A 12,777-nucleotide genomic window follows, 5' to 3' on the forward strand; every position below is an offset into this window, starting at 1 on the left:
GATGTCATTGCAACCTGTGAAGTACTGGAAGGCCTAGACAGAGTGGACGTGAAGATGTTTCCTACAATGGTGGAGTCTAGGACCAGAGGCCACAGCTCCAGAATGGAAACACGTTCTTTCAGAACAGAGATGAGGAGAAATTTTTTTTCCCAGCTGGTGATGAATCTATTGAATCCATTGCCATAGACGGTTTTGCAGGTTAAGGCATTGGGTATATTTGAAGCAGAGATTGATAGGTTCTCAATTAGTAACGGGGGTGGGTCAAAGGTTATGGTAAGAAGGCAGGAGAAAGGGGTTGCGAGAGATAGTAAATCCGTCATGATTGAATAGTGGAGCAGAGCTGAATGGTCTAATCCTGCTTCTATGTCTTATGGGCTTATGGTCCAGTTGAATACCTATTGTTCCTTTTTTTGCGGAAAACCATACAACTTCCAAGTGGGTGGCACCGGAGGTTGGAATTGAACTCCGATCGTTAGAAATTTGAGGCAGCAGGAGGAATCACTCTCAGAACAAAATACGCTCTGATGAAACTTATTCCATAGAGGAAACCTGTCAGTATATTTGCTCTGTGGACAATAGATTTCAAAATGGGCATAAAACTGAGCAAGGGCTCGGATACGTCACGCACTGTATCTAACCATGTTATCTTTACCCCTTTCGATACAGAAGGTACAGGACGTCCATGTAGCAGCGCACAGGCAGCAGAACGTACAACTGTGTACTGGTAGGACAAAATGTTAGGATGTTGCAATGTGAGGAGATTGCTGCTGGTTATAACTGGAGACGGGGCTCCAATGGGAGAGAGCGCCCTGGCAGTCGATAGCTCAGGAGCACTCCACCGGAAGCTTAGGGAACAGCGCCGGATTCTGGTGAGTTCTCTGGGCAACAACGACCTCTAATTTCCCCGCTTACGCTTATTTTTACGCTGTTCCAGTCGGTAAACTATACGAAGGATTATGAGTATAGATGGCGCAGAAACGATTTACAAGAACGTTCTACACCTGCCCATTCACCTCCTTCCTCGCCAGAGTTCTATTCTGGTTTACAATTGGACCCCAGATTCAAAAAGAAGTTTTTTAAAGATTAAATTAATTATTCTTACCTTTTCACAGATGCCGCATGACCTACTGTGGTTGTTTCCTCCACCTTACAGATAGCCAGACCATCTAATAGTCAGGGATTCATAGAGTTGCGCAGCACTGAAAAAAAAAATAGGTTGAGATTCAACTCGTCTATATCTACTTACACTTTGGCCCATATTCCTCCATTTCCATGAACAGCTTCCCAAGACGCAGGATTTCCTGGTAGCCCACCATTTTAATTCCACTGCGTTTCCTATTCCGACATGTTGGTCCATGGCCTCCTCCACAGCCACTTTAAGGATGGAGGAACAAAATGGGATATCCTGTCTGGGTGGCACCCAACCTGAAGGGATGAGCAACAATTTATTTAACCCGGTAATTTCTCCCCCCCCACCCTCCTCTCTTTTTCCATTCCCCAGTGTGGGTTCTTCCTGCCCACCTTACTTATCCGATTCACTCTTCTTCCATCCTTTATCCATTTCACCTATCCTTTCTCAGCTTCTCTCTTAATCCTCTCGCTCCCATCCACTTACCTTCCACCTCACCTCGTTTCACCTGTCGCCTACTAGCTTGTACTCCTTTCCTATCCTCGCCCCAACTTCTTAGTTTGGCTTCTTATTCATTCCTTTCCTGTCCTGATGAAGGGTCTCCGTAAGAAACGTAGGCTCTTTATTCCTCTCCAAAGATGCTGCCTGAACTGATGAGTTCCTCCAGCAGTTTGTGAGCACTGTTTTTCTATCCACGTCTAAATGTCTTTTAAATGCTGCATTTTCCCCAACGTCTACAACATAATCTGGCCGCACTTTCCATAGACCCATCGGTCCCTGGCTGGGAAAATTGCCCATCAATTCCCCCTTATCGTTACCCACCCAGAGGTAAAGACTGTGACTATCACCCCTATTCATGCCCAACATAATTGTCTAAACCTCCATATTATAACCCATCAACCTTATAGATTCCAAGGTGGGGTGAGGGGAACCCTCCTGGACTACCCTTAGAATGCAAGGCGCCTACGCTAGACAACATTTCTGTAAATCTCTCCTGCAGCCTGGCCAGTTCAATCGTATCTCTTCTGTAGACTGGGGACAAGGAGACTCAAACAATACTCCAAGTGCGCACTAACCAATGGCTTGCACACTGGAACACGATATCCTAATTCCGAATCTTATTGGCCTTGACTTTGAAGACAAACTTTCTTCCCTACCCTGTCTCTCTTTGTGCATCGTGCCTAGTATTCAAAATGACATACTGAAGGAAGGAGAAAAAGGCAGGAACCCAAAGCCTCTTCGGAGTGTTTCTCCCTTATATGTTCTCATTGTTTTCTGTGCACTGTAGGTTAGAGCGATAACCTGCATGCAACGCCGAGTCTGAGACTGGTATCAGCGGCCGTTGAAGCAAGTCGCCAGACTGGAAGTGCGAAAGGTATCGAACCGCGTGCAACTCGGGCCAAAATGCAGGAGGAACAAACGACCGAGGGGACCAAAGGACCTGAAACCAAAGAGGTCTTCCAAAATCAAGAGAGGCATTTCACGTTTTGTGGCCACGACATAAAAATCATTCAACACTTGAAAGACCTCGACATCCCAGCCGTGGTGTGGCCGACCGTGAGTTCTGACGCTTGCATTCGATAGCGGGGTGACGCGCGTGGAACCACTGGCCGACGGGGAAACGGCGTAGCAGTCGGCCCCGTTGATCCGCGTTCTATCCGCTTGCCGTCTTCTCTTCATCGCCAGCACCCATCCAATACCTGCGACCATAACTTCCGCTTTACAGCGCTTTCTCTTACAATCGTGCCTTTTCTGTCTGCTATTCCCATGTCACCATGTAGGGACACAAACCGTCTTTTCGGCCGAAGTAGGGTTTTACTAGCAATGCTTTTTATCTCACGCACAGCCTATTCCGTCTTCAGGCTCCACCTCGCCAACTGGCAGACCGGTTCACCCAGCACGCGTGCACACACCCTGTCGCCCGTCACTGTGTCTCCCACTTTGAATCTATCATGTTATCGCAAACAACAGAAATTAACTCCCACCACCCACGTCATCCATGCCGAGTATGTTTACGGGTCTTCCCAATCCCGCCCGTACCGATTATTCCACTTGTTCAGTGACGTGTGAAGCGTAATTGTACCACCTCCTCTGGTAACCTGTTACAGATAATGTCCACCCTCTGTATGAAAAAGTTAAGAAATCTCCGTTGCATGTCTCCCCTCGCTTCTAAACCCAATGCATTCCAACTGAAAGAGTACTGTCCGGAATAAACGATTCGCCTATCTGCCATTGTTATGTGTCTCATAAACCCTTGCCAATTTACCCACCATATTTCCACGTTCTATTAAGAATAAACACCGCCTCTCCAGTCTTTATAAACCTCCATATCACCCCTCAACGTCTTTGCCTCCACTTGGGATAAAACTCCTGGCCTTTCCTTAGACAGCAAGACTCTCAGTCCAGGCAACATATCTGTAAATCTTGCTACACTTCTCCAGTTTAATCATATCTTTTCTTGAAACAATACTCCAAGTGCGCACTAACCAATGGCTTGCCCAACTGCATCATAAAGCCACACTGCCGAAATTCAATGCCTCTCCTTTGAAGACAAGCTTTCTTCCCCATCCCGCCTCTCAGTGTTCATCGCACCTCTTATTCAAATACCTTCGACATCCTAGTCGTCAATATCCAGGGACACGAACAGTGTTTCCGGATAAAGCAGGAATTCACTTGCAATTCTTTCTATATCGTACACTGCTTCGGCCTCCTCTATATCTCGTCGTTTGATTGATTCCTTCACCGAGCACGCGTGCTCACCTCCTGTCGCCCGTCACTATGATGATGGATTCGTCTCCTCTTTGAATCTATGATGGAGTCGCACAGCACAGAAATTAGCTTCATCAGCCACGCAATCCATGCCAACCACTTCTCCGATACATTCGAATCTCAATTGTCAGAATTAGGCCCAAACCCATCTACTACTTTCCTGACTAAGTAATTGTTCAACCGAATATTAAACGTTATTGTATACACCTCTGCCACCTCCGGCTCTAACTAACCTCCATCCTGTGTACAAAAAAATTTCAGATCTCCCGTGCATTTCTCCGCGTTCTCTGAACCCGGCGCACTGCAACTCAAAGATCTGTGAAACGAATAAACGATTCTGCTTATCTGCCCTTATTATGCCCCTCAGAATTTTATAAACCCTTGTATATTCACCTTATGGTATTGTTTGCACGGTTGTAACTATATGTTGTAATTATGTGGTTTTCTGTAGGTCTTGTAGCTTTAGTTTTTGATTTGTTGGATGGTAGAGTTGATCTCCTGATTTGGCGTGTCTGGGTAGTCTTGTTTTGTCTGGTGGATTTGAAGCTCCTTTCCGGGGAACGCGCTAAGATGGTAGCGTGATATTAATATGCAGCAGCCTCTCCGGACTCTGGATTTGGCAATTTACAAACGTTGTGTGGATTTTCTGGTGGTGTCTGTTTCGTTGCGTGCTTTTGTGATATCATTCTGGAGGAACGTTGTTCCATTTTTTAACTGCATTGCAGTTGTGGTTTCTAAATGACAATAAACCGAAATTCAATTCAATTCAATCAATTCAATTATTTCCCGACGTTCTGTTAAGAATAAACCCAGTCCCTCCAAACTCGCAGCATAACTATGTCCTCTAAAACTTATTGCGACCACATTGCTCCTGTACAGTAGCGAACACGATGGGTACAATCTGTCTCTGTTACTACGACAAGACTCTGCATGAGTTTTTGGAACAGCACCTCGTCTTTCACCTGCCCAAATTCAAAGTCAAAGTCAAAGTCGAATTTATTGTCATATCCAAAAGTGCAATGAAAAATTTACTTGCAGCGGCTTCTCGGCAACATATCATGGTATAAAAATTCACAACAAAAGCACAAATTAAACAAATGATGCACACCTTAAAGAAGAAATAACAGACTTAGAGAAAAACAAAAGAAATCCAATCTTAATGCAAAGTGGCCGGAGTGTTGTTAAACTGTTACGAATGTTGTTGTTCCGCTTGGTCCAAGAACCAAAAGGTTGAAGGCAAGTAGATGCTTTTGAACCTGGTCGTGTGGGACTTCAGGTTTCTGTACCTCCAGTACTCTGATAGTTGCCAGAAGATAGCGTACCCGGAAATAAATTGCCCCATGTACCGGGCGGGTTTCATTCGGTTTCCCCCATAACCCAAAGTCATGGACTTCGTGACGTGAAATGGAAGCTGTCAGCTGTCCCTGACGCGGAACAGCATCTGCACGACAGCGGAGATAATGGGCTACGGGCAATATAACCGGGACAGCGGGAGTGATGGGCGATTGTTCTGAGATAGTTATTGTATCGATGGACTGAAAGGACTATTACGTCATTAAACACATAATTAAGAAAGGTAACACGAGTAAATCTGCAGATGCTGGAAATAAGCAAAAACACAAAATGCTGGCAGAACTCAGCAGGCCAGACAGCATCCACGGGAGGAGGTAGTGACGACGTTTCGGGCGACTGCATCGGAGCTGTATCCTGCACACATGCTGAGTTCATCGACTTCATTAACTATGCCTCCAACTTTCACTCCGCCCTCAAATTCAGCTGGTCTATTTCCGACACCTCCCTCCCCTTTCTAGATCTTTCTGTTTCTATCTCTGGAGAAAGCCTGTCCACCGATGTCTACTACAAACCTACAGACTCACACAGCTACCTAGACTATTCCTCCTTCCACCCTGTCTCCTGCAAAAATGCTATCCCTTTCTCTCAATTCCTCCACCTCTGCCGCATCTGCTCACAGGATGAGGCCTTTCATTCTAGGACAAAGGAGATGTCTTCCTTTTTTAAAGAAAGGGGCTTCCCTTCGTCCACTATCAACTCTGTCCTCCATCGCGTCTCCCGTATTTCACGCACCTCTGCTCTCACCCCATCACCCCGCCAGCCCACTAGGGATAGAGTCCCCCTGGTCCTCACCTATTACCCTACCAGCCTACAGATCCAATGTATAATCCTCCGTAATTTCTGCCACCTCCTACGGGATCCTCCCAACCAGACACGTCTTCCCCTTACCCCCCCCCCCCCCACACTCTCCGCAGGGATCACTCCATACGCGACTCCCTTGTCCACTTATTGCACCCCCATCCCTCCCCACAGACCTCCCTCCAGGCACTTATCCCTGCAAACGGAAGAAGTGCTACACCTGCCCCCACACTTCTTCCCTCACCACCATCCCAGGCCCCAGACAGTCCTTTCAGGTGAGGCACCACTTCACCTGCGAGTCAACGAGGGTGATATACTGTATCCGGTGCTCCCGATGTGGCCATTTATACATTGGGGAGACCCGCCCCAGACTGGGAGACCGTTTCGCCGAACACCGGCGCTCGGTCCTCCAGCAGTGGTGGGGTCTCCCTGTGGCCACACACTTCAATTCCACAGACCACTCCCACTCCGATATGTCTGTCCATGGCTACCGTCAAGATGAGGCCACACGCAGGTTGATGGAGCAATACTTTACCTCTCGCCTAGGTAGCCTCCTACCTGCTGGCATGAACATTCAACTCACAGACCTCCGTTGATACCCCTGCTCCCCCTTACCCCATCCCTATCTATAATTTTAGTCTGCTTCTCCTTCTTTCTCCCCCCACTATAATCTCCCCCTCAGCCCTACCTTTCTTTTTCTTTTATTTCCCATAATTCTCCACCTTCCCCCGAGCCCATTTCCCTTCAGCCTATCAGTTCCCAGCTCTCTACTTCATCCCTCAACCCACTTCTTATCCCCCCTCGACCATCGCACGCTACTTCATTCCTGATGAAGGGTTTCGGCCCGAAACTCGTCACTACCTCCTCCCGTGGATGCTGTTTGGCCTGCTGAGTTCTGCCAGCATTTTGTGTTTTTTTTTAAATAAGAACGGTTTAGGATGCAACTAAGGAGAAACATTTTTACCAGACAACATGTAGTAAACGTGTAGAAATATTTACCCACGGCAGCTGTAGACCCCGTCTCATTTACTATAACGAAGAGACATTTCCACAACAGGGGAATTAAGAATTATCGGGAAAAGGCCGACTGGTGGAGCTAGGTCCACAGTCTGTCAGCAATGAAATTATTGTATGGCGGAGCAGACTCGAGGGACTAATTGGCCTACTCCTGCTCCCATTTCTTAATGTTCTTATGAATGGCATAGTATTCCCGTTTGCAGCGTGGGATCTCTGCCTGCCGTCATCTTGGCGACGAGACGCGCGGGCGCAATTTGGAGCTCTCACATTCTTTCACTCCAGTTTGCCGTGGTAGTGGGCTGCGATTCAAACGGGCGATAGGTTGGGACCCAGAAAGAGCACTGTTAATGCTCCGATCAGCAAAAGCTCGAGAAGTGCGTTGAGGGCGGGTGTGCTCTTTGTTTTCCGTGCTTTGAAAAGCGTGTACTTAAATTAACTATGAAAAAAAAAGAGTGAAGTGCAAACGCCGTAGCAACGCGCGCAGTATTCAAAATGCCGAAGGCATCAGGGATTGTGCCAACCCACAGTCAATAAAGCGTAATGGGCCATTGAACCCATCGTTTTCATGCCGACCTTTTTGAGCATCTACACTAACCTTATTTTCTCAGATAGGCATGAGTTCTTCCATGCCTTGCACATCGTTTCTGTGTAAAATGAGTTTAAAAATAGTTATTAAATCTGTTTCCATCGCTTCCTTTGGAAGCGGGATCCATACTTCAACCCTTCCCTTCGCGAAAAAAAACTGAATTCTCGCATCCGGCTTAAAACCCCTTTCTCTCAATTGAAAACCGTCCCACCCTAATATCCGTATCCTATTGGAATTTAAGATTGGAACCTTGCACCTGTTATACTTTGGAGTGCTTATTTACCTAGGATCTGCCCTTCCCTGTAGCTCAGGACGAACAAACTTGGACCATAAGACGAGGAGCAGAATTAGGCCATTCTATCCAGACTGATTTATTACCTCTCTCAAGCCCACTTTCCTGCCTTTCTCCCGAAGCCTTTGACGCTCTTAATAATCAAGAACTTATCAACCTGCGCTCCAAGTATTCCAAATAACTATAGCCTCCACAGCAGTCTGTGGCAATGAATTGCACAGATTCACCACCCCCTGGTTTAGGGAATTCCTCCTTATCTCTGTTCTATATGGACATCCCTCTATTATGACCTCTTTGGTCCAAGACTCCCCCAGTAGAAGAACTGTCCTTTCCACGTACATACTAACAAGGCCTTTGAATATTCGATAGATTTCAATGAGAATCCAACTCATTCTTCCAGCGTGTACAGGCAGAGAGCCATCAGACGTTTATTAAATTTGCAAAGTTTGAGAAGCATTTATAAAGGCAGATTAACAGACTCAGTAAAGACATTATATGGTCCATATCCCAGAAGTTGTACAGGTTAATTTGGCATTATGGTCGGCACAGATACTATGGGCCGAATAGCAAGTTCTCGTGCTCTATCATTTTGTATTCTATGTTTCTCAGATTTGGGACAAATCATTCCCAGGAGTAAAATTTGACCCCCTGTTCTGTTCCAGGGGCTTGTTCTTTGCAGGTATTTTGAAAAAGCAGGGCTAAATTTTTCTGGGAAGAAGGTGATCGAGCTGGGATCTGGCACGGGACTCGTGGGGATTCTTGCCATTCTGCTGGGTGAGTAAAATATTCGGAAGTGTTCGCACGGGAATGGAGCGACTTCAGTTGCAGTGTGGGACGTGATTAAACGCATTGGTGCTTTAGATGGTTTCTTCAATTTATGTTAGTTTTCCTAATTTCACCACAGAAGACTAGTCACCCCTCGAATTGAATGCCACTGTTTCGAGAACATAACCCCTTAAACTGGCATCCATTTACCGCAGTGCACCATGAAAAGTTCATATATGGAGTAATAATTCATAAAGATTGTCCCTCACCATAATCAATTTTCATCTCTCCTCTGTAGAAAGCATCCTGTACAGACTGATCGAGGCTTGGTATTTCTAATGATCTGTACGAAGCCACAAGAAATTTTAGAGCGTTGTGAACTTGTGTATACATCTCGCAAACCAGCGTCTTCTCTGTGAACTCTGTCTGCACTTCTCACTCTCTTTGTATAGCTGCCAACAAAATTAAAGACCCCACCCATCCAAAACCACGCTCCCTTATCCCCTCTCCCATCATAGCGAAGATATAAAGCTTATTTTGTTGAGAGTTTGAGGGGATTTGGTACGTCAGCAAAGACGCTCGCAAATATCTCTACCGAACTCTAATTTCTACAGTTGAACGCTGGAGAGCATTCTAACCGGTGCATTACAGCCCGGCCCTGAAGCCACTGATGAACACGATCACAATAGTTTGTGTAGAGTTGTAAATTCAGTCAGTTCAATTAAAACTACAAACTATCCGCCATCGAGGAGATCTTCAAGTGGCGGTGGATCATGAAAGTTATCATTAAAATCCAGAAAACTTTAAGACCATAAGGCATAGGAGTATCTTTAGTCCATTTAGCGCATTGGATATGCCTCAGCATTTCGGTCCTGCACAGGATGGAAAGAAGCAGCGGTCCAAGGTCTCCGCCCTCCAGTGGGGTGAAGACCACGGGAACTTTACGTCGGATTATGACGTCATCCTGGGTTCTGATTTAGTCGGCTCCATCTTGGGTACCAACCTACAAAATACCCAGGATATCTTCGAGGAGCGGTGTCTCAGAAAAGCAGCGGCCATTATTAAGGCCTCCAGCACCCAGGGCATGCCCTTTTCTCACTGTTACCACCAGGAACCTGAAGGCACATGCACAGCGATTCAGCAACAGCTTCTTCCCTTCTGCCATCAGATTCTCCAATGGATATTGAACCTTTGAACACTACCTCAAATTTTTAATATATTATATCTGTTTTTTTTGCACGATTTTAATCTATTTAATATATGTATACTGCAATTGATTTACTTATATATTTTTATTATTATTATTATTATTATTGCATTGAACTGCTGCTGCCCAATTAACAAATTTCGCAACACACGACCGTGATAATAAACCTGATTCTGATTCTGATCCTGATTCATCATGGTAGATCCATTTCTCTCTCTCACCCAGTCCTCCTTCCTTCTCGTAGCCTTTCACTCCCGACTGATGATGAAGTTATCCTCCGCCCTACATCCAATGACCAGGCTGAAAAAGCTCCTCTTCTTCTCTGTTCTAAATGGACGTCCCTATTCTGAGGTCCCTGGTCCTAGACTCCCCACCACAGAGTCATGTCCTTTCACATTACCTCTATCCGGCCCTTTCAAAAGGTTTCAATGAGATTCCCAGACCATGGACCTCAAATGAATAAGGGGTACCTAATAAAGTAGCCACAGAGTGTACATGAATGGCATGCAAAGCCAAGTATGGTAAATATGGCAATAGCAATTTATGAATTTGCTAAATATCTTGCCTTGACAAACAAAGCCTTCTTTTCTGCAGATGTGATGGATACACAGGTGTGATTTTGTTTGACGATTCATTCCGCAGGTGGCGACGTGACCTTGACAGATCTACCCATGGTTCTGAATCAGGTGGAGGAAAACGTTGCGAAGAATATCCCGTCGACCATGATGCAGCGGTCGAAGGTCTCCGCCCTCCAGTGGGGTGAAGACCACAGGAACTTTCCGTCGGATTATGACGTCATCCTGGGTTCGGGCGTCGTCTACTCCCGGCGACATTTCCAATTTCTGATCGACACTCTCCTGCATCTCAGCAACGAAGGGACCGTCATATACCTGAGCTCCTCAATGGACCACGACACTGGGACCATTGACTTTCACGAGAATATAGTCCCACAGCATTTTAATTCCGAAATTGTGGACAGAATCGAATCGAAAGATGTAAGTGTGTTCAAAATCACCAGGAAGCACACTACATTTCAGTAATCATTAGATGCATTTCTTAACTAAATACACAAGCCGGATAACAGAATAATAAAACTCCCGATTATATGACATTAGAACGTTATTAGTGCTGGGCGAACTGATTTCCAGGATATCACTGGATGGAATTTGAATTCATTTTACTAAGACTTTATCTAATAGCGTACAATAAATTTGTCTGGACAGCCGGTTACGTTAAAGATGGTGGGAACCGTGGACACCGGCTTTAATGGGAACGCTTGAACCGGGGACCGTGTGATTTCAGAGGAAGTGGGAAACTGATCAATGTGGACTTTGAAAGGAGCTAAGGAAATGGCCACCAAGTGGGCTGAAATGGAATGAGAAATGAGAAAATGTCCGCGATTTCAAAGGCAACAAGAAGCAGGAGCTCACTTAGTTTAAAGGGAGAGTGAAACTGGTCACAACCGAATTTGAAGGGAGTGGGAAAAGTCCACCGGCGAGTTTAAAGAGAGGGAGATACCAGGTCCTGCTGATTTAAAAAAAGCTTGGGACATATGGTCCTATTAGTTTTAAAGGGAAATAGAAGGGGAGCCCCAGTGTTTTAAAGGGAACAAGGAAAACATAGCCTTAACACGTTAGAATACATCGAGAGTAATAGTACTTTGACCTCTTGAGAGGGTGGGTGGAGAAATAGGACCCGGCAAGTCAAGCCCCGAACCTCTTGTCCAGGTCCACATTTGATTTGGGCTGGAAGGTGACACTGACAGAGAACAGGAATAAAGACCCGCCACCAGTCGAACTCTTGCTTCTTCTACTGTTGCCGACGCCATCCCGTGCTTCCGTGAATGCAGGGGGACATTTTCCATGTCCGAAATCGTGCTAGCTTCTTTCTGTACTGCACCCGGAAACATACTACTGAAACGTAATAAAACCCACCGTCAATCCGTGCAAAGAAACAATAAATTGGCTTTCGTCACATCTCACGTTTCCCTCGAACGAGAACGGACGATTCAGCCCACTGAGATAGTGGCATTCCACGGATCCCATTCGTCGCATTCACCTGTATTATATCCCTGTAAGTCAGGGTTCCCCAGTTAGTTTTCCACAAGGGCCAAATTATGTCAAGCATGCCAAGCCCAGGGCCAAAACGTCCAGGAACTTTTTTTTTCATTGCACCAGTTAGTTGTTTTATGCGCAGATATTATCGTTGCTGTTATTATTATTATTATTATTATTATTATAATTATTAGTAGTAGTAGTAGTAGTAGTAGTAGTAGTAATTTAGGCCTGGGATTCTCAAAGCCTGTGTTGTGGGTCACACAAGAACAAGAAGCACTCTTGAAACAAAATATGCCCAAAACTGACCATATTTAATATTCAGTAATCGTTAGATGCATTTCTTAACTAGCTATCTCAGCTGTCAGCTGTCACATTGAGAATTCATCTGGGACTTTATCTCTCTCTCTCTCTCTCACACACACACACACACACACACACACTCACAAAATATGGTAGTCTTCACCACTTCTCTTCCAAAGAACATTTCTCTTACACACAAAGAGATTTAGTAGTACTGCCTTTTCCACTGTTTCTGTTCTCATTTAATCTATTTGTTCTTTTAAATTAAGCTATGTAGCATCTGAAGTATGAAGTGTAGCTGTAAATGAAATTATCAGTATTATTGTTGCTGTAATATTATTATACCATAATAACATTGACAAATGGACAAAAATAAACCGATTCACTCACCAGTCAGTGAGAAGTGACAGCGACGGGATGAGGCAATCTTTCTGACGTCGAGCCTGTATTCTGTTGTAGCAATCCCGAGGCACTGGCCAAGATGAGCATTGGAGAGTCTGTTTC

At 45.4% G+C, this 12,777-nt stretch overlaps 1 protein-coding gene across 1 annotated transcript; it reads left to right on the forward strand.

Annotated features, from left to right (window-relative positions):
- The first annotated feature begins 2,347 nt into the window (after positions 1-2,347).
- On the forward strand, positions 2,348-10,956 carry LOC132380691 (EEF1A lysine methyltransferase 3-like). The gene is made up of 3 exons (XM_059949676.1): positions 2,348-2,686; positions 8,607-8,718; positions 10,559-10,956. The coding sequence occupies exons 1-3, from the start codon at positions 2,534-2,536 to the stop codon at positions 10,954-10,956; spliced, it is 663 nt and encodes a 220-aa protein (XP_059805659.1). The 5' UTR covers positions 2,348-2,533.
- The last annotated feature ends 1,821 nt before the right edge of the window (positions 10,957-12,777 follow it).

The sequence above is a fragment of the Hypanus sabinus genome, chromosome 24 (assembly GCF_030144855.1).
Source record: "Hypanus sabinus isolate sHypSab1 chromosome 24, sHypSab1.hap1, whole genome shotgun sequence".
NCBI classification, from domain to species: domain Eukaryota; kingdom Metazoa; phylum Chordata; class Chondrichthyes; order Myliobatiformes; family Dasyatidae; genus Hypanus; species Hypanus sabinus.

Excerpts from the sequence above, each read along its gene's own strand:
- LOC132380691 (XM_059949676.1), top strand. The coding sequence starts at position 2,534 with ATGCAGGAGGAACAAACGACCGAGGGGACCAAAGGACCTGAAACCAAA. Across the intron at positions 2,687-8,606 it reads CAGCCGTGGTGTGGCCGACC|GGGCTTGTTCTTTGCAGGTA; the intron begins GTGAGTTCTGAC and ends GTTCTGTTCCAG. Across the intron at positions 8,719-10,558 it reads GATTCTTGCCATTCTGCTGG|GTGGCGACGTGACCTTGACA; the intron begins GTGAGTAAAATA and ends TTCATTCCGCAG.